Source organism: Wyeomyia smithii, chromosome 2 (assembly GCF_029784165.1).
Source record: "Wyeomyia smithii strain HCP4-BCI-WySm-NY-G18 chromosome 2, ASM2978416v1, whole genome shotgun sequence".
Classification (NCBI taxonomy): Eukaryota; Metazoa; Arthropoda; class Insecta; order Diptera; family Culicidae; genus Wyeomyia; species Wyeomyia smithii.
In genome coordinates, this window is record NC_073695.1 from 161,412,500 (window position 1) to 161,438,614 (window position 26,115).

A 26,115-nucleotide genomic window follows, 5' to 3' on the forward strand; every position below is an offset into this window, starting at 1 on the left:
ATCTTTAATCACTTGAACTAGCATTATCAAAGAATTAATTAAAATTGAAATCCAGAACTTGGAAAATCCTTGACATTTATATTTTGCTAATTAAACATTTTTGGAAACACTGGCAAGCGTCGTGCCGAAAAATCACAATGTTTCATGAGGGCAATTTTGAACGAAAAGAACAATAACTAGAAGCCACTTGTCACGTCCTGTCCTAGATTTGACCAATAACAAAACAGTTTATAGTGAAAATGGAACCCGACGGAAGCACGTAAGTAATAATCTTATTCCTTATGAAAGTATCATATAAACAACAAGTATCATAAAAATCTGTGTGGCGGAAAACAGGTACGAAGATGAAGAGCATTTGGATGCTTGGGAGGAGGAGGAGGAAGACAAGAAGAATTTGTATTCATCTTCAAAACCGTGCTTTCCTATACGGATTCCAGACTTGAATGAATTTCCAAGCATTTCAGCCGCAAATGAGTTTGAAGATGTGGACGCTGACGACTCAGAAATACAAGACGGGGAGAACGACGAAAATTACTTGTACTTCTTCAAGGCACTGGTTTTCCGCCGGCTTTATCGTGGTCAGATGCGCCCAAGAGAAGTGGCCATAAAAAGTGTTTTTGGGAATTTGGTGCAGGACGTTTTTGCATGCTTTTGGAAGTTTGCAGCAAAGTACGTCTTAAGACAAATCGATTTTGATAATCGAACCAAAGTGGGCAGAAAAACAACATCCGGACCAAGATGATATCGAAAAGTTTGTGACCTTCCAAGATCAGGTAACAAGAAAGTCGTACACTATCTTTTCAGTTACATCCCGAATGCTTACGTCGTGGAGAGGCAAGGAAATGAAACTCTTTGTTTATGCATACTCCGTGAACGTTGAAACCAACTCTCAACATCAAATGGTACTCAAGCAGCTAATTGCTCCAAACAACCCCGATCGTGCTGGTGCTCATTCTACACGTGATGAATTGGTGCTTGCAACTGAGCTGAAAGAAAGTCATCCGGCACTAGAAGGTCATTACAGTTCTCGGCTGTTGTGGGCCAACACAATACACTCATCGGCAGCCCACAAGCAAGAGGAGATGAAAAAGGCTTCATCGCTTCCATTGGAACTTGCTAATTACTTTCGGTGGACTGGTGTTTCGGAAGCGGCTAGACTACAATCAATTCACCGTGGTGCTTCAGTGGCACATGCAGTGAATGAAGCATGGATGAAAGACGTCGAGGAAGTTTACCAAGGAGTCTGTTCAGCTGTTTCTATTCTATCAAACGTTCAACGGAAACTTGAAGGTATGGTGAACAAGGAAAAAGTAGCTGAATAGATTATTACGGCCGTCCAGTCTGCTGTCCGACCAGAGGAGTCGGACCTTAGCAGAGTTTTGGCAAATAAGGTAACCGACTGCCCGGATATTGACCATGCATAAAGTGAAAAAAATCACTTTGGATTTCTTTTATAAGCTAAAATAAATTTCTTGGTTTTATAAATGTTAAAGCTGAGAATTGATTTATTTTCTTATTTTATTTTCATAAAACGAATAGTCAAAGCATTTACTCATGACCTTCAAACATTTAAACCTAGATCCTTCGGATCTTGCTGAAGTCCTTTTTCTGGAAAAAAATTTCCCCCGGCAAAGTAGCCGCAATGGGAAAACAAATTCTGACAAGAATATGCCTTGAAAAAACTTATTGCGTCACAAACGTCTTTGATAATGGGAGTGTTTTCTTGGTGTGTTTTTTTGCAGTCGTTTCTTGACGAGGCCGAAGATTACTTCTATTGGGTTGAAAAATCGCAGGAGGGTTGTGTGCAAAGCCACGACCGCAAGGTTGAAGTAGAATACTTTATTTAACCCCTAACCGTATTGCGGCTTGTAACATCAAGCGATTTCGTTTGCTCGCTGCTGCGTGTTGCATCATGTTGCAACTTAGCAGCTGGGAGACGACGAAATTTTGTTCATGCTGATTGATTGAATCGACTTCACATTAGCTCTGCATAGTCGAACTAACTGCTTTTGTGAGGGTGTTCTAATAGGGCAGTTTGTTATTCAAAATCGCTTATGCTGATCACAGCCTTTGCGCTGCCCTTACAGTGGGGGGTTACCTCAATAAAGTTAAAATTATACAACTGCAACAGAAATTGATTGCATCCCGCACAGAATGTCTGCTTGTGTTGATACCAGAAAATTATTAACCTTCAATTACTTGTTTATTTGTCTTCAAAAAGGCATTTTGCGGTTCAAAATCGGTTGCTGATCGCAGCCTTTGGGCTGCCCTAACAATGGGGAAATTAAGATACACGGACAACATGCACTGTGGAAGCTATTTCACATTCAGTGAATTAGACGGGCGCGACAGATTTAAATTGCTAGGATCCAACACAGAACGCTTGCTTGTGTTGTCAAAAATTCAATTCAATGCAATCTTCATGCTGCCCCAACACAGGGGGAATAATGGCAGTCTGGCGACACACGCTGAGAAAAACCGCGCTGCTCCTGAGACGTGGTGACCAACCACAGAGCTAGTGCTGCTGCTAAGGAAGGACGACTGCTGTTGTCGCTGTCTAGAACTATTATGAGCGGCTTCGGCTGAAACTGAGGCTCTTATATAGGCCAAATAGCATGTTTTCAATTGCAAGGTATATGATTCTGTCGACCGTGCTTGGGAAGCAATCATATAACTACCAATCAGAGGTCGAATTTTTCGTTTTAACAAGGCTTGACTATTTTCAATAGTACAATAGTGTGAATATTAGAATTACAATTATCGCATTTTGGGATGAATTTTAGAAGATTTTCCAATCTATTGCTGCAAGAACGAAGAAAATCCATCGAATACTAACCGATTTATTAGCATTTGAAATTGGACATATTTTTCACTTTCTTCGGTTTTAGATTTTCATTTCACATCCCTATGTAGCCGAACTTCCTGAAAGAAGTATTCTACTTCAAAAAGCATTTTGCGGTTCAAAATCGGTTGCTAATTACAACCTTTGAGCTGCCCTAACATTGGGGGAATTAAGATACACGGACAACATGCACTGTGGAAGCTATTTCACATTCAGTAAATTAGACGGGTGCGACAGATTTAAGTTGCTAGGATCCAACACAGAATGCTTGCTTGCGTTGACAAAAATTATTAACTTTCAATGACTTGTTTATTTGCCTTCAAAAAGGCATTTTGATTTCCAAAATTGGATTTCCTGATGGCAATCTCCATGCTGCCCCAACACGGGGTGAATAATGGCTGTCTGGCGACACACGCTGAGAAAAACCGCGCTGCTCCTGAGACGTGGTGACCAACCACAGGGCTAGTGCTGCTGCTAAGGAAGGACGACTGCTGTTGTCGCCGTCTGATGCTACGCTATGCATAGCCATGCCACAGTTGTGGCCGCTATACGCTGGCCTAACTGCTGAACAACTGCAACACTATCCGTAGCCATGCCACAGTTGTGGCCGCCATTGGTATCCACTGTAACTGCATCTGCTGGCCCTGCTGCTATCGATGGTGAGATCCGCTGGAACTGCTACGCCTATCCACAGCCATGCCACAGTTGTGGCCGCTTTCCGCTATCGATGGTACCCACTGCTCGCTCCCGCTGCTGCTAAGGGAGGACTGCTGTCGTCGCTGTTCAGAACTGTTATGAGCGGCTCCGGCTGAAACAGGCTCTTATATAGGCCAAATAGCATGTTTTCAATTGCAAGGTATATGATTCTGTCGACCGTGCTTGGGAAGCTGGCATATAACGACCAATCAGGGGTCGAAATTTTCGTTTTGACAAGGCTTGACTATTTTCAATAGTACAATAGTGTGAATAATAAAATTACAATTATCGCATTTTGGGAAGAATCTTAGAAGATTTTCCAATCTATTGCTGCAAGAACGAAGGAAATCCATCGAATACTAACCGATTTATTAGCATTTGAAATTGGACATATTTTTCACTTTTTTCGGTTTTAGATTTTCATTTCACATCCCTATGTAGCCGAACTTCCTGAGAGAAGTATTCTACTTCAAAAGGACAGTACGCCGGAAGAAAAATGGGACTTATGCCAATTGCCCTCAGATATCTAACTATATTCACATCGCAGTGAATTTTTGCGCCATCTAGTATCCAGACAGAATTCATACCTGGATATTGCTGGACTTTTGGATTCCTTAAAGCGAATTCTCGACAGTATTCAAAATAAGTAGAACGAGTGAAGGTTCCTTCCGTTGAAAAGCTGTCAGGAATTCCGTCTAATCCCAAAAAGCACAAAAACGATAGGCGGGGTTTGCGACATATCCCTATTATCAAAGCTTACCTCGTCCAAGAAAACTAGTTGGTAAATGTCCCACGGAATTAGGGATACCATCTGGTCGAAGTTACAAATCAGGACACCTTTTCTCGGAACAAATTTGACTGAGCCATTCTATTCTTCTAAGTATGAGAAAATATAACACATAATATGCGATTTACCCTTTAAAATACAATATAACACTCTTTTATTTACTTACACATAAATACACTCAGTTTTTATTTACGCGGAGATATGTACCTCGTGGAAAAACGAGTAATTCAAAAATCCTTCCATTTAAAAATCCACGTGAAAAAACCGTTAATTCGAAAATCCGTGTGGAAAATACCGATTAAAAAAATGAGTGTATCTCCACTTTTATCAAACCGCTTCGAATTGTTACGCATTAGTAGATGCTTTGAAAATTCAACGCACGTAAACTGTTTCAACTTAAACTTAACAAATGCCAGATGCTTAATGGTAACAGTCAACGCGTTAACGGATCTTCTTATTACTATACTGAGTTTTGACCAATGGAAAAAAATCGATTGAAGTGAGCGTTGCGACCTGGAATCGAAAACACTTATTGATCAATTTTCAAAAATTTTGCTTATTAGCTTACAACAAAATTAGATATCTTATGAAAATCAGGTCAAATGCTATAATATAAAAAATAAATCAGGACGCCCAAATAGGACTCCAAAATCAGGACATGTCCTGCTAAATCAGGACGGATGGTATCCCTACACGGAATGGCTAGTAGCTCACGCACGAATCTAACTATCTTTTCCTCTCGTATTTGGATTGCCCGTCTTTCAACAACCTTCCAGGAGAGTCCGGCTTCGTGGAGGATCGAACAAATCAACGAAACACTGATCGTTAGGTGAAACTGTCTCTGAAATCTCTCCTTAGCTTCGTCCAAGAATAAAAGAGGATGTTTCTGGTACAACTACACCAGCCAAAATCGTATTGCTGCGGAAAACTTCGTGAAAACCTGGATCCGTTTTTTCCGTCGATAAACACCCTCATCTTCAAGCTTTCTCATCCAAGAATAAATTGTGGACAAACCTTTTCCGTAGATTTTCGCAATGTCAGGCTTAGACATTCCCAAGAAATAAAGTCCATATAGGGCATGATAAACGGTATTTGGTTCTGCTTGGTGTTTCTGAACTGCTTGGAAAATAACGTCAGCTTCCTGGAATGTTTGCATGTGATAGAACTATCGCAATCAATTCCCTAGATAAGTTGTCGATAAATACCTTGGGCCGAGCCTCCAGCTTAATTCCGTTTTTCAAAAATCGATTGATGATTAATTACAAGTATTTGAGTAGCAAATAGTGCTGCAGCGACAATACAAAGCGGCATTCATTCGGCGGTATTCATCACTCGATAATTTAAAATTGCGTTTCGTTCCACAGGTTTTCCAACGACGATACTTACGCTGCCAACAATTACGTTCTCGTTTAAGTGCACGTAAATGTTGGGTGGACCAGGGAGGGGAAGCGAGTGCCTTCACAAGTGGCAAATTCGAACTTAACCACTGGTACAAAGTATCGCAAAATATCGCAGCCATATCGTCAACGTTATCTTGCTTGTGTAGAATGGTCCAATTTAGGCTCGTCAGGTAGTCAGTGAAAGCAGTAAAGTCTAGTTTACGGTAATTTAGCACTCTACATTCTGGTAATGTGCGGCGCGCGGCAGGACGAGAGGTAATACTGCATTTAGCGGGCAACGAAATTGTTAATGCCGGGTGATGGGGATCTAGTGGCAAAACAAGAGGAGCGACGCAAACATCAGCAACAAATTCTCGATCGGGGGAACAAAAGGCTAAGTCCAATATACGGCCCAGATGGTTACGCTCATTATTTGCTTGGCGGGGATTCAAATAGTTCATATCATCGACTAACGCTGAAGCAGCAGCAGAAAGTTGAGATGAACTGGTATACATCATACCGTCATCACCGCAAATCAGAACTACTTCATCGTTCACTGGTCTTTTACCACATAGCTCAACTATTGAGGCAATATGCGAATCGATGACATTAACCAGCTGGCTTTTGTAAGGAGGAATATACACACCACATATTAACAGTTTTAAACCACGAATTGAGACATGCACGCACACTTGCTCCAAGCAACGCCCATTTATTGTTCCAGCAATTGAGCTGCTGTGTTCATCCGCAACAGCAATCAAAACACCACCAGCTTTTTTATATCACTATTAAAAATATTGCGATCACAACGGAAAACGTTATATGAAAATCCAAACAGTTGCATTGAGTTGATGCGGTCGTCAAGTCCGGTCTCTGTCAAGATAATAATATCGTAGTCGCATTCAGACATCGTCAAGTAAATATCGTCAATTTTAGTCCGTAGGCCTCTTACATTCTCACATTGGTATTAGCAGGAAATCTCATTACCATTACCCTCACCATGCACGTAATCAGCAGGAGGGAAGGTTAAAGTAAGTCCGTCATCACCGGCGGGGCCGTAACAAGCAAGCGATTCGGGTTTTTTGGACGATCAACAAATTCACGGAATAACATACCGACAGGCCAAGACGATGGATTTAATGCATTCAGTTTCAAGTCTGGATCTAGACCGATTTTATAGGACACGAATGACATGTTGGAGACGTCTTTCCCTTTGGGAACGAGTCGTATCACATCCAATGGACCAGTAATATTCAAACAGCGGGACACAATTTTCTGTACGTCACTGTCTGTTAGTAGCGGATTCAAGCGTGAAAGATAAAGCCAAAATTTGTTGATGTTGGGAGCAATCGAGGGAACAGAGAGATCATTCAAATCAATAGCGTTTGTGCCACAATCGGACTGGATATCTGCGATCACATTTTCATCAATGTGCCTACGTTTCATAGTGCGCACACTGTTTCCAAAGCTGCAAAAACGTGATCGAAATTATTTTGACCCAAAAAACTTGATTTTAGAACCACAGTGCCTTCAGCAAAGTTATTCCATTAATTATTCTCCATGTTATAGAAGTTACAATTTTGTGAATAATCCACATAACAGTGAAAAGCGAATTTTGCTTTTCTCATTTTTGCATATAAAAATTCATCGTGTTCGGCATAGTTGTAGCACATTTCATAAGAAACAACTCTGTCAAAGACACCATACTTCTATCTGTCTGATTAAATGGACTTATGTGGAGTTTTCATCAGATTACCACTAAAAATCAGTTTTTCAATATAACTTTCAATAGTGATTTTCTATAATTTTTCAATGTTCTACAATGTTGTTAGTTATAACAAAACAAACAATGTCTGCGAAGAAAGTTTATTTTTATCTTACATATTTCTCTGGTTATTGGCGTTTTTTATTATAACAATGCAATAATTTACTAACAGATATCTTCAAAATCTGCAAATATCTGCAGACAGTTTATATCTGTAAGTAAATTGGTGCATTATTTTAATAAAAATCTTCAATAACTAAATAATTATAAGAGACAAAAATAAGCTTTCTTCGGTGAACTCGTGTGTTTTATTTAACCGAAAAACATTGTAGAACATTTAAAAATTTAAAAAAAATCACTATAAAAAGTTATATTGGAAAAAATATTTTTAGGGGCAATCTGAAGGAATCTTAACAATAGCTTAATTGAATTGGTAGATAGAAATATGGTGTCTTCAACAAAGTTGTTTGTTATAAAATATGCTAAAACTTTCGGGACGGGACACGAGGCATATGGACGCTAGGCATATGGATGTTAGGCATAGTATGCTAGGCATACAGACGCGAGGCATAATGGATGTGAGGCATAATGGATACGAGGCATACTGCCAAAAGGCATAACGGACGCGAGGCCGAATGGACACAAGGCCGAATGGACGCGAGGCCGAATGGACGCAAGGCCGAATGGACGCGAGGCCGAATGCGATGTTGTATGATCGCATGAGATCCAATTATGTAGTTCAGGTGTTATTATATTCCTAAAGAGTTTAAGTTGGGTATAATACTTTTCTTGAAATCATGCGGCGAAGACGCATAATCGAGGGCAAGGAAACGAGGCGGTACTAAGCCGCCGTGGTTTCCGCAGTCCGAGTCGGCCGCCGACCCGCCGTCGGAAGCGGCGGCCTCTCGCACCCAAACGACTGATCTACTGGTTTACTAGGTCTACTCAAACAGAGTTTTCTTCCCTTAGTTAAGTCCGAACGAGCGGTAGCGAGTAAGGACAGCATTCGCTCGAACAGCGAGTCGGCCGAAGGCCGCGAGTGTATTGCTTTTCAAATGACCCTTTGAAGCGAAATACATGTTATTGAATGCTGTGATGATGATGACGATAATAACATATTCCGCATCACTTCCCCTTTGCCTTGTGTCCTTTCGGCCTTGTATCCATTCGCCCTCGCGACCATTCGGCCTCGCGTCCATTCGGCCTCGCGTCCATTCGGCCTCGCGTCCATTTGGCCTCGCGTCCATTTGGCCTCGCGTCCATTTGGCCTCGCGTCCATTCGGCCTCGCGTCCATTCGGCCTCGCGTCCATTCGGCCTGGCGTCCAGATGCCTCGTGTCCGTATGCCTGCCGTCCATTATGCCTAGCGTACTATGCCTCGCGTCCGTATGCCTCGCTCCTGTATGCTTAACGGGGTGTCATCACTGGAGATACTATGGCTCTAAAATCAAGTTTTCTGGTTCAAAATAATTTCGATCACGTTTTTGCAGCTTTGGAAACAGTGTGGTGCGGTTAGACCAAACAAGCGTTTTTGGTGTGGGTACAGGCCAATCTAGCTGCTGCTTGATTGATAATTTATCAATTTTTTTGTTCAGCGCTTCAACTACGTCGGAAAGTTGCTGGACTTTAGCTGGTAAGTCAGTTGAGTTTGGTAGTATTGGTGCAAATATCTCAAATACCTTATTTTATTTATTTTATTTTAAAATATATTTGTTTTATTTTAAAATATTTGAAGGAGGTTAAAGTTCGAAATGATTAATTTCTGTTTTTTGTTTTACAAGTTTTACAAGCCAACAATTACATTCACTGTGTTACGAAGACAGCTTATATACGTGAGAATATTATTTGTTAAGTTGAAAACAAAAATAGATCATCTAACAATGTTGAAATGTGAAACAAATTCTGAATAGATCCCAGTGAATCGACAAAATATTCAGAAGCATTCACTGTATCTTTTTTTTCTCTGTGTGGACTCATCATGATACGCTTTTTTGATATATCCGTGCTTGTGTGTGAGAGTTTACCCTTTCATTTCAAGCTTACTGCTCTACTATACCGAGCCTCTTTTCTATATCCTACCAATATCGCCAAATTACAATTCCCTGAACTGAGGCTACACCTAACGTTCCTCTCTGGCCAGGTTTATTCTAAGAGGGACTTATTATGTCAAGAGAAAGGAGTCTGTATCTTAAGCTTATATAAATTTGTATTTACAGAAATCTACTCTTTCGATCACGATCATTTAGTGAAAATCGAAGATAAAAAGCAAAAAAAAATCTTATGACCGGTGCAAACATGCTCAATTCTTGTTGAGTAGTATATGTTTTTTTAAGGTAACCATATTCATGAGGTAAACTTTTAATCACTATCAACGCAGCAGCATTGCAGTTTTTCCTTGATTTCACGGAAATAGAAGTCGTGTACCACTGCAATGATAGACGACGAGAGACTAACGGCGCTCTGCTCCACATAATATGTATATACTGTACGGTATTGTTGTCTGTACGGTATTGTTGAATCTCCCAGATGGTCTCGAGGTACGATGCTGGCCTAACAAGCCAGTCGTCGTGAGTTCGAGTCTCGGCTCGGGAGAGACTGTTTGTGTCAGTAGGACCGTAGCGCTAGCCCTGCTATTGTCCTGTACACTAAACAGTCGGCTGCGAAGTCTGTGTATAAATAAACTGAAGGTCAAGTTCCGAATCGGAATGTAGCACCAAGCCCGATTGTTGCTTTTACCAGCATGTTTTCTTTCAAGACATCAGTTTTTATTATGCTCTGACAGCAGGTTTAGAAATTGTTCAAGTAAAAGGCTTGTTTCAAAACTTTTCGAAAGATTTTTACCTTCATGGAAGCAAACTTAAATCGACTTGTTGGGACGGGGGAACTCTGTCCATTTCTTTTTTTTATATTGATACAGAGAATATCACAGGGAATGGTTGGTGTCCATTCGTCTGTGCTAGGAATGCTCGCGTGTGATTGGTCACTTGTTCGTGTAAATTTCCTTGTAACTGTTTATCAATTTTTACCGTTGAGCAGTGAGATAATAATGATGACTAGCGTGATATAAAATTGTTACACATTTTATCTATCCAACAATATATTGGTTATTGTTATCCACCATGCGGTTATGCTGTTATTATCATTTGAAATCTGACGTAACATTTGCCAGTTACGTTTCCTATTTTACAGAATGCATCCCAGTATAGAAAAAAAAAGACGTAGTCCCACGTCAAAGGAGACTTTTTAGAGACTAGCTTTAAAATAGAGACCAATAGAGTGCCTGTAAATATATAGAGTGGCGACACTGTCAAAATTGGAATAAAAATTATCTGTCAGTGTCATTCCAATTGAGCAAACAACCTATTAAACACGTGTGGGGAAAAGAAAAAGGATGTTCAGTGTTACCAGCGTTACATTGGATGGCACGGCGCCACTATAGTTATATATAGGCACTCTAGAGACCAAGTCTCTAAAGAGAGACCTGCTACCAGCCCTGGGTCGTGTTTCGGATATCCTCCCTCCTATTTTCTCATTAGAAAGCAATGCGAGAACATGTCATAAAATTTTGACAGTATTCTAGTTAAGGTATATACAATGAAAAAATTCTGAATATCAATTACATTTCTGTTGCTTCTGACGTAAACCACGAATTTGTTCGTAAAAAGTATTTTTATTTATTACAGTTTCATCAAACTATTAAAACGTACCTGAATGACAGAATCTGGCAGTTCTATTTCTATGTGAGCAAAACATGGCCTAAGGATCCAATTTGCTTACATTTTCCTGGATGTACATTAACTGTAAGTATGCCTGTGATAATATATTTATTCATTTAAATATTTCGTTACTGAAAAAGGTCTAGTTACCACCTAGTTTACTATTCTCTTTCATAACATTATTTTGACAAGTCACAATGTAATAAACAAAATAATGTTTTATGGAGGTAGTTATATTTTTTTCGGTCTAGTTCCGCCGCTGATGTTGTGCCAATCTCCGAAGCCCGAGGAGGCGACGCCACCCAGGACGCTAACCTATGACCCGTTGATAAACGTACCGGTGGCAACGGCTTTTTTCCTCATGCGATAGATGGCATGATCCCAGAGATTTTTCGCCTCAGAAAATCTGCCAGTGTCGGCTAGAATTAAATCTAGAGCAGTTGGGTTGGTTGTGAGTGGATCACGACACCCCACAACCATCGACACCTATGTTTCAGTGATCGACACTCACCACAGGCACAGATACCATCTCTCCTGAGCCCAATACGACGGAGATACGCGGCTTATCCATAGTGCTTGAACATAAGCCGAAACATGATGCAAATGAAATCTTGACCTACATCCAAAACCCTTGAACCACGGGTTGTTCGAAACCTTTGGGATAATACAATGTAACCACCTTACCAGTTCTCTTTTAATTCAAGGATTTGTTATGCTAACCTTAACCAATGAGCTTTCTCATTGTCCAGTATCAAGCAGTGAGAAGGGACCCACACTAAGATAAAGATTTTTCGGATAAAGCACTAAAATGTTCCCGTATTTGCCACAGAAAATACGGAGAGTGCTAAACATCTTTCATCGATCAGAGAGCCTCAATAGAACTGAGATTGTCCGTAAAGCTGAAATAATTGTTCGTGTGCATTTTTCGATAACCTCTAGGGTATACTAAATTACAGCGAACTCTGCTAAGTAAACAAAAGCTGTATTATCGAGTTTATAGGAGACGGTTAAATGGTCATTGAAGTTACCGAAACCATTGGACCGTCAGCGTAGAATATGTTGTCGCAGTTGATGTTCTTATATTTATTGGTAAATATTGAAGATCTGCTGCACGCGTAAATGATCCGGGATTTCCCGAGTTTCTTCTATCATGGAATCGACAAACATAGTAGAATCAGAAATGTTAGATAAGTTGGCACGATTTGGAGTAATCAAAGAAAGAATAACAATTTGGAACATATGATTGAAATACAATATCATGAAACGGGTTTGAGAATTAAGTTCGACTATCATTTCAATATTTTCAATCACCGGTCGGTTCAAGACCTCACATTTGATAAGAATACGGGAAAACGGGCTCCAGGAGCAGTCTCTCAAACTCATCGTGAACGTCGTCTGCGTGCAACCTAAGACGCCTTATTGCAGTAGTTTTTTTTATACTCTAATATTTATTTAGGCCCAACCGCAAAGCCGAATATCTTTTGGAGTAGGGAAAAGCCAGCTTGAGTAGAGCCTGTATCCCGACTGCTCCTCCTCAAACAGGCATAAAAACCCTCTCATCTTTTCTGTTTTAAGAATACAATTTAAAAATACATGTCATTTAAACCTACGGCTAAGAATAACATTAAAGTTCTTCTCTGTATGAGTAAATATTAATTCTTAATACTATTCGTTGAGGTGTGATGGTTCCTTATCTCTTGGAAATCAAAATCTTATATCTTATATAAGTTCGGTGGATCATGTTCGGTGGATCATGTCTCTCAGAAAGAAGAGACTTCTTATATGTTCGGTGGATCATGTCTCTCAGAAAGAAGTGATGATTCATGTGTCTCTAAAAAGATCAATAAAAAAAAGAAGAAAAAGAACAGAATTAGTGTAAAATTTTTTGAGGGTGGTTGTGTTGGAAAAAAAATAAAAAGAAAAAGCAAGGGGATAATCAAATTCGATACTTGATATCTCTCAAAAAGTCATAAATAGGTATTACAAGCGCGGCCAGCAAGCGCATCCCGTACTTGCATTGTAAACGTCTCTTTCCGTTTCCGGAGAGAATCAATAAGCTTGGTCCTTGCTCTGTGGTACTTAGGGCATATGAAGACTATGCGGTCAATATCTTCGTACCATCCACATTTGCACAGATTGCTATCGACTAAGTTTATTCGATAGTGGTGTGCATTTGCAATATAGTGATTGGACATTTGGCGTGAAATAACTCGAATGAAATCACGAGTTAAATCTAACCCTTTGAACCAAGCTTTTGTAGACACTTTGGGCAAGATCGAGTGCATCCATCGCCCAAGGTCGTCTTTATCCCATTTTTCCTGCCAGTTTGCCAGGGCCAGTTGTCGAGACAGGTGAAAATACTCGGTATAGGTGATCGGTCTATCAAATATATCTCCTTCCATGGCACCCCTTTTCGCTAATAAATGGCACCCCTTTTCGCTAATAATCTAATAAATGAGAGGGGACCCACACAAAGCAGATAATGAAAGACCGATCAACCAGCACTAGCATTGGGCGATACGACGGAGAGTATCGATATTTCAGTATCGATACCCGAGAAACCAGAAATATCGAGATACCCAAAATATCGGTCAAAAAGTATCGACACCAGAAGTATCGATACAATAGCTGAGATCATTTTTTGAATTTTTGATATCTACATTTACTGAAAACCAGTAATCGATTCAGTGATTCGCGAAAATACAGCAAAACTATTTGCTGAACAGAAAACAATAAATGAATGTTTGCTGGAATCCAGCAAAAGAATTGATATGGCAAAAAATTTACGTCAAGCTGTCATTAGTAAAACGCGCCAAATCGCTGTGCAGCTGGTACGGGATCATCGCTAAGCCCCTGATAGCGAATATGGGACCATAGCTAAGTCCTTGTTGGGCTAGATGAACTTAAAAGTTTAAATGATAATCATACATCTCTAGTTCAACAGTAATTTGCCTATGGTCCGATGGGCGGATGGAATCTGGTGCCTGACGGAAACATGGTTCCCTTGAACTAACTGGTTAACCAGCAAATTGATTTATGCTTTGCTGAATGAACAGCAAATTGTCATAGCTGACAACCAGCAAGTTGTATTTTGTTTCACTGAACATGCAGCAAACGACCTGTCACTTTCATGCAATTGAGCATTACTGAATAATTAGCAAATTTCATTTTGCTGAACAGATTGCTGAAAGCACAGCACACCAAAAATCAGCAAAATTTTGGTGGTTTTTAGCAATAAAAATTTGGTGTGCCGACTTTTTGTTGTTTTTCTGCTATCTATCCGCATTCTCTAGAGCAGCGTGAATCGTATGACTTCACAAACAAATACATACAGGTAATGCAGAAATTCTGAGCTTTGGCAAACAAATGAATTAAACAACTTGTATGTTCAAGATTTGTATTCACTGGCCCAATGGGCTGTGAAGCTCCCGTCTTATTTGTATAAATTATTGACACACTTCTATATTAATTGATGAGGAAGTTGATGACATAAAAAGTTAGATATGTCAGCGAAAATAGTAAAGATAGTGAAGTCTACCGCTGATTTTATCTAACTAATTAATATTGCAATTTTATTTTTCACTTGTACTCTAACTTGTGTCGACGGAAAGCATGAGTTAGTTTCCGCTTGCCAATATTCGATCTGAACAGTGTAACCAGAAAACTTATATTTGTTTTTGAAATACAGTCAAATTTCGCTCGTTGGGCTATGTTTAGTTGGGCTACGTTTAAGTTGGGCTCCCGCTCGTTGGGTTATAGCCCAACTAAATCGAAGCCAAACATCATTTCTGATAACGTTGGATTTCGCTTGAGGGGTTTGTGGATGCATTTTAACGCAGAAAGTAGAATTAATTCAAATAAAAACTAATGAAGCTGAGTATAAATGTTAAAAAACAATTTTTTAATCAATTGTCAGAGACACAATATAAGTTTTGTGGCTTAATAATGCAACGTAGAGCTATGCCTATTTTTGAAAGTATTTGAGAACACGTTATTATTGAGCACTCCTTTTTGGCTTTAAATGTGTGGCTTAAGTAAAACAAATTTCGAATTTGGCCCTATGCTGCGCTTGGCTCAGATTTTGACAGTTCGTTTGGCTCACAACATTCTCTCTATCTATTTCTCCATCTAAGTTTTGCTAGTGCAAATAGACTTGTGCAATATTTATACTGACAGTGGCAGCTTTTCAGTGGTTCCAGCTCGTATCAACTAGCTGGCATCTCTATCCGATTTGCTTTGCTTTATCGCAGCAAACATCGCAGCGGTTCTACGATGTGTGGGCTCCACTGACACTGACAGACAGCGATACCGATACAATATCGCCCATTGCTAACTTCTACATTCGTTGTTTTGCTTTCGTTTCGATTAGACGCAAATTGTTTATCTCCGTTTGAGTTCGCAAAATAACAATACACGAGTTATCGTACGGGTGTTTTTTTTGTCGATTAGTTCTTGTGTTGCGCGATAACAATAGCCTGTTGTATATCGGCAGAAACATCTGCACACTGGTAGGGGCAGGCTACCCCGCCAGTGATTCGATACGCAGCTGATATATCAGCAAGAATAATTCTCCCGCACCGCTGTTACCCCGCTAGCAGCACGGACCACCATACGATCGAGCGAGTGGAAGTCAACTACAAGTGGCATCTACAAGGTCGCGTGTAAGATACGGCCACTGTGTCACAACACGAAGCTGGATCGTCATTGTTTGTTCTGCGGAGACACTCGATTAATCCAACTATCAGCCGTGAGGTCGTGACTTAGACGTTCGGTGAAGTATTACCTTTAGAATTTTTACTATTATTATCAATATTATCACTATGTTATAATATTATTATTAATATTATTATTGATATTATTATTATTGTTATTATTATTATTATTACTACAATTATTATTATTATTACTATTGTTATTTGTATTAGTATTACTGTCTTTCTTTTAATTTGATCCATTGTAGATTGAAAAATTGTTTTTAAAATTTAATATCAACTACTTGAACAACCCCCCCCCCCCCCCCAACACCAATTTGGAATATTTATCGTTTGTGTGCGGTAGAGCGTAACGCTCCCGCAAAATGGACGACATGCAGGTGCAACTTTTCCTGGATGTGTAAACAAACGGGGAAGAAATTGAAATTTCTCCCATCAGGTCACCCCTACCTTCCCCTGTGCTCTCCCTTTGCCAAGTCATGTACCAAGAGTACCGGAAGTACGGGTAAAAGCTTAGGTCCCTACGTTGTTTTTTCCGGCCCATAAAGAAGCTATTATTCAAATTGGCAAAGACCTGGCAAAACATTTTTCGGCCGTAACCGAGATTACGAAGGTAAGGCCGAACAAACTGCGAGTTGTCGTGAGTAGCTTGAAGCAAGCAAACGAAATTGCTGGCTACAAGCTCTTCACGAGAGAGTATCGCGTGTACATCCCTGCCAAGGATGTAGAAATCGACGGTGTGGTTACCGAGGGGAACCTCACTGTCGATGACATTTTGCGTCATGGAGTTGGCTGTTTTAAAAACCCCTTGATGCAAAGTGTAAAGATACTGGATTGCAAGCAATTGCATTCAGTATCCATCGAAGAAGGGAAGAAGAAATTTCTCTCTTCGGATTCCTTCCGAGTAACATTCGCCGGATCCGCGCTGCCGAACTACGTCCGCTTGGACAGGGTTCGTCTACCTGTACGCCTGTTCGTACCGCGGGTCATGCATTGCCAAAACTGTAAGCAGTTAGGTCACACAGCCACCTACTGCTGCAACAAGGCACGCTGTAGCAAGTGCGGAGGCAATCATGCTGAGAACGCTTGCAGTGGGGACACTGAAAAGTGTCTTTATTGCGAGGGAACTCGGCATGACCTTCCGGCATGTCCCGCGTACGAACAGCGCGAGGAAAAAATTAAGCGTTCCCTCAAGGAACGATCAAAGCGCTCTTTTGCAGAAATGCTTAAGAGGGCTGAGCCACCCTCGGCAGGAAACATCTTTTCCTTCTTGCCAACTGATGAGGGTACATCTGACGATCCCGTCGAAGGGTGTTCCTATGCCTTGCCAGAGGGATCTAGGAAGAGGAGAATGCTCAACTCTCCTAATCTCTCTCGCAAAGGTCGTAAGATAACCCCTAGCGGAATGACCAATAACACAACACAAAAAGGAAGCGGTGAAGAAAAACCGAAGCAAGTACCCCCCGGTTTTAATTTCAAATCAAACCAGCAGTACCCACCGCTTCCTGGGGCACCAAAAACCCCTCGTGCACCCATTTCTCGATCAGAAGACATAAAAGAAACAGGGTTCATAAAATTCTCTGATATTGTGGACTGGATATTTAAAACATTAAACATACCAGATCCCCTTCAAAACATTCTTCTTGCCTTTCTTCCTACAGTGAAAACCTTTTTGAAGCAACTCACAGCAATTTGGCCCCTCATTTCAGCTATCGTATCTTTCGATGACTAATACGTTGAAAGAGGTTAGGAATTTTGTCACTGGGCTACAGTGGAACTGCAGAAGTATCATCCCCAAATTTGATTTATTTTCACATATGATAAACACATACATTTGTGATGCGTTCGCGCTCTGTGAAACTTTTCTCAATTCAAATGACCAACTCAATTTCCACGATTTTAACATTATTCGTCGAGATCGAGACTCACACGGTGGAGGGGTACTTTTAGGGATTAAAAAGTGCTATTCCTTCTTCCGAATCGACCTCCCCTCGATCTCGAATATTGAAGTTGTTGTCATTCAAACGAATATGAATGGAAAAGACCTTTGCCTTGTTTCGCTATATATTCTCCCATCCGCGCGGATTGAACAGAAGCAACTCCTTGATATAGCAGAATTGCTTCCCGCACCTTTTTTGATTTTGGGAGATTTTAACTCTCACTGTTCGCTATGGGGGTCGTTGTACGACGACAACCGATCTTCTTTAATCTGTAACTTGATCGACGACTTATGACACTACGACAATATGACACTTTTGAATACTGGGGAAGCGACACGTGAACCTAATCCTCCTGCACGTGAAAGCGTGCTTGACCTATCCCTCTGCTTGACATCACTAGCCTTAGATTGCCAGTGGAAAGTAATCAACGATCCCCACGGTAGTGATCATCTTCCAATCGTTATATCAATTGCTAGTGGTTCAACTCCCCCGAACCCAATCAATATTTCCTACGACCTTACACGTAATATTGATTGTAAGTGTTATGAGTCTATTATAGCGCAATCTATCGAGACTCACGAGGAACTTCCTCCGGAGGAAGAATACGCGTTCTTAGCTGGCTTGATAATCGACGCTGCGACTCAAGCTCAGACGAAACCGATACCCGATGTAACGATTAGACAGCGCCCTCCCAACAAATGGTGGGGCAAAGAGTGCTCTGAGCTGTACGCGCGAAGGTCCGCGGCGTATAAGGACTACCGGGAGTACGGCACTGTCAACCTGCTTCGAAAGTACGAGGCACTGGGCAGGCAGATGAAGAGCTTAGTAAAGGCGAAAAAACGCGGGTACTGGCGGCGGTTCGTAAACGCGTTGTCGAGGGAAACAGCGATGAGCACTCTTTGGGATACCGCCAGGCGCATGCGGAACCGTGACGTTTCGAATGAGAGTGAGGAGTATTCAGATCGCTGGATACTCGATTTTGCCAAAAAGGTCTGTCCGGACTCTGTACCGGAACAGAAAACCTTTCGCGACGCGTTTAAAGTAACTACGGAAGAGCCTCCATTTTCGATGTTGGAATTTTCAATGGCTCTCCTGTCGTGCAACAATAAGGCACCAGGGTTAGATAGAATAAAATTCAACCTGTTGAAGAATCTACCCGATTCTGCAAAAAGACGCTTGTTGAATTTGTTCAACAAGTTTCTTGAGCTAAATATTGATCCGCATGACTGGAGGAAGGTAGAAGTCATTGCTATTCGGAAACCCGGGAAACCTGCCTCTGATCACAATTCATATAGGCCGATTGCGATGCTCTCTTGCCTCCGGAAATTAATGGAGAAAATGATCCTCTTACGGTTAGACAAATGGGTCGAAACAAACGGGTTACTTTCAGATACTCAATTTGGCTTCCGCCGGGGCAAAGGAACGAACGATTGCCTAGCGTTGCTTTCTACTGAAATTCAACTTGCCTTTACTCGAAAAAAGCAAATGGCTTCTGCATTCTTAGACATTAAGGGGGCTTTTGACTCTGTCTCTGTAGAAGTTTTAAGCGCGAAACTTCATTCGCAGGGACTTTCACCAAATTTGAATAACTTTTTGCTCAATTTGTTGTCAGAAAAGCATATGTATTTCTCACATGGCGATTCGACAACTTCCCGAATTAGTTACATGGGCCTTCCCCAGGGCTCATGTTTAAGTCCTCTCTTATATAATTTTTACGTCAATGACATCGATGAATGTCTTGCAAATTCATGCACGCTAAGGCAACTTGCAGACGATAGCGTTGTGTCCATTACTGGTAGCGAGGCTAGCGATCTGCTAGGACCATTGCAAGATACCTTAGACAATTTGTCTGAATGGGCTCTTAAGCTGAGTATCGAATTCTCTCCGGGCAAAACTGAGCTGGTCGTTTTTTCTAGGAAGCATAACCCAGCTCAGCTGCAGCTCCTACTTACGGGTAAAACGATCTCTCAGGTTTTAGTCGCTAAATATCTCGGGGTCTGGTTCGACTCTAAATGCACCTGGGCTTGTCATATTAGGTATCTGACACAAAAATGCCAACAGAGGATTAATTTTCTTCGTACGATTACCAGAACTTGGTGGGGTGCACACCCAGGAGACCTTCTAAGGTTATACCAAACAACGATATTGTCAGTTCTTGAGTACGGCTGTTTCTGCTTTCGCTCCGCCGCGAACACGCACATTATAAAATTAGAGAGAATACAATATCGTTGTTTGCGTATTGCCTTGGGTTGCATGCAGTCGACCCATACGATGAGTCTTAAAGTGTTAGCGGGTATTCTTCCGTTGAAACATCGTTTTTGGAATCTCTCTTACCGGTTGTTATGAACCCATTAGTAATTGAAAATTTCGAGAGGTTGGTCGACCTACAATCTCAATCCAGATTTATGACTTTATATTTTGACTATATGGCTCAAGATATTAATCCTTCTTCATACGATTCCTCCAATGTCGCATTTCTAGATACTTCTAATAATGCTATATTCTTCGACACCACCATGAAACAAGACATTTCTGGTATCCCGGATCAATTGCGACCTCAAAAGATCCCTAAGATTTTTTCCAATAAGTTCAAACATGTTAGTTTTGATAAAAGGTTTTACACTGACGGATCTAATCTAGATGAATCCACTGGCTTCGGTGTTTTCCACGAAAATTTTACCGCCTCCTGCAAACTCGATGCTCCTGCTTCCGTGTACGTCGCAGAACTTGCTGCTATTTAGTACTCTCTTGGAATCATCGAAACCCTACCCATAGACCACTACTTCATCTTCACAGATAGTCTCAGTGCCATTGAAGCTCTGCGATCGATGAAGCCTGTGAAGCACACCCCGTGTTTCCTGGGGAAAATACGGCGGTTTTTAAGTGCTTTAACAGATAAAAATTACCGGGTTACCTTGCTCGATTCCGGGTAATGAAAAGGCTGACTCTTTAGCTAAGGTGGGTGCTATTGATGGCGATATTTATGAAAGACCAATTGCTTATGATGAATTTTATAGAATTTTGCGTCAGAGAACACTCAACAGTTGGCAATCATCATGGAACTCAGATGAACTGGGACGGTGGCTACATTCCATTTTTCCTAAGGTATCGACGAAAGCATGGTTCAAGGGGTTGGATGTCGGTCGGGACTTCATTCGCTTGATGTCCAGACTTATGTCCAATCAACACACGTTAATCACGCATCTCTTTCGTATAGGACTTGTAGACAGTAATCACTGCGTTTGTGGCGATGGCTACCATGACATCGAGCATGTTGTTTGGTCGTGTGCCGAATTCTGTGATGTTAGGTCCGAGCTTATAGATTCCCTCCGGGCCCGAGGAAAACAACCGAACGTTCCCGTTAGAGACATTCTGGGAAGCGGTGATCTTCAGTACATGACACAACTGTACTGTTATTTGAAAAAGACTGACATTAGAATTTAATATTCTTTTGTCTATTTGTCAGAATACCCGTATACGACGCTGGAGACACGAACACGAAGAGCCTAAATCTATGTTGAAGAAACAAAAAAGAACACCAGTCGAAACACAAATAGATCGTATATCTTAATTAGTTTTAAGCAAGAGTTGTATCTCCCCTCCTCTCACCTTAAATCCCCACTAGCTCGTAGTCAGCCGCGAGAATAAAAAAAGGGCCTCCCTCTTTTCCCTGCTAACGTAGAATTAATACGAATTGTACTTGGCTCAGTAAAACAGAAAATGTATCGTGCCGTGTCAAATAAACTAATTTTAAACCAAACCAGCACTTCTAATATCCGTCTAATTTCCGGAAGGAAATAGGACGGGTGCTTGACCGGTTTATTCGATCGGAGAGCTTCGATAGAACAGAGGCTGTCCGAAAAGCTGAAATAATTGCCCGGTGTCTTGAGCTCGATAATTCGTAGCTAATTGTGTATGGCAGCTATTTCAGCTACATATATTGAACAAGGCTGTGTCAGTTTGGGGGATATGCGATGATCCGTGTTGAAAACCGCTATATCCGGAATGTCAATCCATTACAGATCCATCCGTGAAAAAGGAATTTTGTTCTGGGAGGTGGCCGAATTTTGCCGAAAATATTAACCCTCTAGTGCCCAAGTTAATTTTCGGACGGACTTCGAAAAAATCACTATGGAACTTCATGAACATTTTTTAAGTATTGGTTGAAGCTTTTTAGAGGGTTCACTGAAGACCGTCTAAAGGCGGCACTGGGCACTAGAGAGTTAATGGCACAACTGTTGGTTTGATGTGTTCGGGGATTCCATGGATTTCTTGTTTCATCGTCACATCAAATACAACAGAAGAACTGTTGAGCGATGTTTAAATCTCACGGTATGGAGCAACAACCGAGGAGACATCTCCATAGACATGAACCGCTGGTATACTGACATACAGGGTTTCTGAACAACTTCCAAATATTTCTCATAGTTCGCGATTAGCATTGAATTTGATATCTCCGATCTGATGAGGAAACGAAGAGCCAGCTCGAAAAGCCTCTCTTTGAGTGGTAGTACTCCCGCAATGAACTCTAGAGACATGGTATGTGTCGATTGCATGCAGCCTAGAGCGATACGCAAACAACGGTATTGTATCCTCTCTAGCTTCAGCTTGTGTGAAGCTGCGACACCTCTGAAACATATGCTGCCGTATTCTATTACGGGCAGAATCGGGGTTTGATAGAGTCGTATCAAATCCTCTGGATGGGCTCCCCATGATGTTCCTGTTACCATTCAAAGAAAATTGATCCTTGGTTGGCATCTTTGTTTCGGGTAATTGACATGTTTTTCCCATGTGCACTTAGAGTCATACCATACTCCGAGATATTTAAAGCTAGGTAACTGAGTGATGGGTCTTCCGGACAGATCTAGCTCCAAACGGTGAGGTGGTCGCTTTTTTGAAAAGACTACCATCTCCGTTTTTTCAAGCGAGAACTCAACTTCAAGACAACTTGCCCAACGAGTCAGCCCAAGTAACAAAACTGGTTTTGTCGAAGTTTTGTAGCGCTTTTTTGGCTGTATTAGGCGCTAAAAAACTTTGATAAAACCATTATTGTTACTAGGGAGATTATCTAGCGTATTTTGCAGGGTGTTTTTCATATCTACAGCCAGAGATGCCGTGACTGATACTACGCAGTCGTCAGCTAACTGGCGCATTGTGCAGTCGTCCGTCAAGCATGTGTCGATGTCACTGATGTAAAAGTTGTACAACAGCGGGCTCAGCTAGCTTGTTCGTGTTATTATTGAAGGACCGTGGTTGAAAAGTAAATGCTTTTCAGACAGCAGGTTGATGAAAAAGTTTGTCAATATAGGAGAGAATCCTCTTTGAAGCAGTTTCTCGGAAAGAATTTCGATTGAAACTGAATCAAATGCGCCTGTGATATCCAGGAAAACCGAAGTCATTTGTTGTTTGCTGCCAAGAGCCATTTCCGCTTCTGTGGCTAGCAATGCCAGGCAATCGTTAGAGCCCTTGCCCCTACGAAGCCGAACTGGGTCTCTGATAGTTGGTTAGTTATTTCTGCCCAGTTGTCAAGTCTACGCAAGATCTTTTGTTCAAGCAATTTGCGTAGGGGAATTGTGGGTAAAATGAACAGGGGTGGTAAAATGGACACCCATTTAAATCTCGACTATTACGTTGAAAAATAGTACAAACTTCATTGGTACCTTATCTTAGAGGCACTAGAAGTTATTTGAGACAAAGTATACGACATGATACAGTCAAACAGTCAAAATAATAAACAAAAACAAAAAACACGTGTACATTCGTGGTGGTGATGTTATTTTTGGCCTACAAAAAATAAGATTTTTTCTAGTGTAAAACAGTATTTTACAACGATGTTTCTGCAAATATCTGGACTCAGACTACTAACCAGCAGGAATCATCAGAGGTTAGTAATTGTTTTTATGATTTTCTCGATATATTTAGGTATTTTCAATAATATGTATGTGCAGGTAAAATGGACAGCCCATGATGATGGGGAAAAAATTTGTTAATTTCCATTGAAAAATCTAGATGCTTCGTATTTATATCAGAAAAACGCAAAGGTAAACTTGGACCGATGAACAGATGACCGCCGCTAAACGTACCGTTAAATGCGGAATGTCCGTAAAAAAAAGCTTCCGCCATTTCTCAGTTTCTTGCGGATAAGGTCATATATTGTTATTAATTCTACGGCAAACGATGGAAATTGAACTGTTGGTGAATGCATAAGTGTATCACGTGCTATGGAACAACATTTTACTATCTGTGAAGGGATAATTAATGTTCACGCCCAAGGTGTTCATATTACCACCTCCATATGTTCATTTTACCCACATGTGTCTTTTTTACCCCCAGAAAACTGCTTTCGAAAATGCTCATGAAAACTACGAAAAATACTATATTTGAGTACTTCTTCTTATCTTTTGTATTAACCATTAGTGGCTCAGTTAATGTGCGCTATCGACTCATAGTTGTAGTGTTAAACTGTGGAGGAAATTGGAAAATGGCTTAGGGTGTCCATTTTATCACCCCTTCCCCTATGCATGAGAGCATTGCAATCGGCCGGTACGAGCGGTGATCTGCGGCATTCTAGTTCCTAAATTGCCGTTGTATCTCTGAATTTTTGCTGTGAAGGGACAGCGTCTGGGCATACCTTTTTCGCGAAATCATAGATCCAACGTTCAGAGTATTCATTAGCCTCATTACTGTCGGACCTATTGCGCATTTTTCGAGCCGTATTCCAGAGATAGCTCATAGAAGCATCTCTGGGTAACGTGCTATGAAATTTTATTAGTATGATCTTTTTTTCAGTTTGTGCAGTTTAGACTGTTTTATTTCCAGCTCCCTAAACTGATCATAAAGCTCCATTGAACCATCATCCCTGAATGCTATATATGATGCTTTTAGAGCTTTTTTTATCTCGGTGCAATTTTTGTCCCGCCATTGCTTGTTGAGACGAATTTTTAACTTGTTCTCAGGGGCAGGTCTCTTCTGAGATTGCAACGCGCTATCTAGCACTAATGTTGCAAGGAAGTTGTATTTGTCGGAAGGAGAAAGGATGGATGGAGAAGGGTTGTTTCGAGACCCTGGGATATTATGTTCGAGAATATTCCGGGTAAGATCATACTCTACTTTGACTGTGTTAGCAGAATGGAGCCTGCTCACAGTCGAAATACCGATTGGCAAATGGTCGCTGCCGTGGGGATCTTGAATAATCTCCCATTTGCAGTCCAAAGCTATTGAGGAGGAACACATAGACAAGTCTAATGTGCTTTCTCGTATTGGATGCCTTGCAATTCTCGTAGCTAACCCAGGTATGTTCAATAAGGTCATATCGAAGTCGTCGAGAATGCTTTCAATAAGAACCGCACGGCTGTCATCCCTGGGTGCTCCCCACGCCGTACCGTGAGAGTTGAAATCTCCCAGGATGAGGCGTGAAGTCGGAAGCAGTTCCGTTATTTGTGTCAGCTGCAACCGGTTGATAGCAGCTCCAGGCGGAATGTAGACTGATGCGACATTGAGGCTCTCCCCAGCAATTGTTATATGAGCCGTTGAGAGCAAAAGTGGTACATGTGCCATTTTTACACTTTTTGGTTTTTTGCATAAATTGATGCAGAACGCAATCATGTACTAAAATATCCAAGAAAAACTAAGATCTGATAACCTAAACCAAAGTTACAACAATTATTGGAAATTAACATAATCACCATTTTCATTTGTTGGTATAATCACCGTTACTTCATATGTATCGTATTAATTGATATTTTTCGGTGAACAATTACAAAACATTTCTTACTTTGCGTGACGTTTCGGCCTACTGTTGCGTTTCAGCCATCTTCTGACGCCTGCAATTTTATTTAAAAAACAAACATTTTCAAATAATACATAAAAAAACACATAAAAACGTTTTGTCATAATTGTCGCTTTTTTCTTTCACAACTCACAATTCGATCGCCGCAGCTTTTCGTCACCTCTTTCAGCGCCGCACGATCAGGTATCACTGTCTGGCGGGTGTGCTGTGATGCTGTGTCGATCGTTGCATTTGTTTCCTCTCCACCGTCCGCTGTTTGTACCTTGCTGTAGCTTTACCACAAGCGCATTGTAGTTGGTGTTGAACGTTCCGCACTCACGCTGGAGGTTCACCGCGTTGCGTTCGCCAACCAACTTGATGTGGAATGTCTCTGCTGTGATTCTGCTTTCCTGGTCAACAATACGTTCTAGGATCGTCACTTTTTCGAAATCAAACACATGTCCGTCACGGGTTCGCCACAGAAGGCAGAATCACGAAAGGCAGAAGCACG

General features: G+C 41.1%; 1 protein-coding gene and 1 pseudogene across 3 annotated transcripts in view; both read left to right on the forward strand.

The window, feature by feature from the left end:
* The window catches only part of LOC129721972 (uncharacterized), a 131,204-nt gene that overhangs the window by 24,395 nt on the left and 80,694 nt on the right, over positions 1-26,115 (forward strand). For all 3 annotated transcript variants that reach the window (XM_055675117.1, XM_055675118.1, XM_055675116.1), the window contains exon 3: positions 11,152-11,268. In XM_055675117.1, the coding sequence (XP_055531092.1) occupies positions 11,152-11,268 (117 nt within the window). The remainder of the gene's footprint in view (positions 1-11,151; positions 11,269-26,115) is intronic.
* On the forward strand, positions 42-5,269 carry LOC129721971 (uncharacterized; annotated as a pseudogene).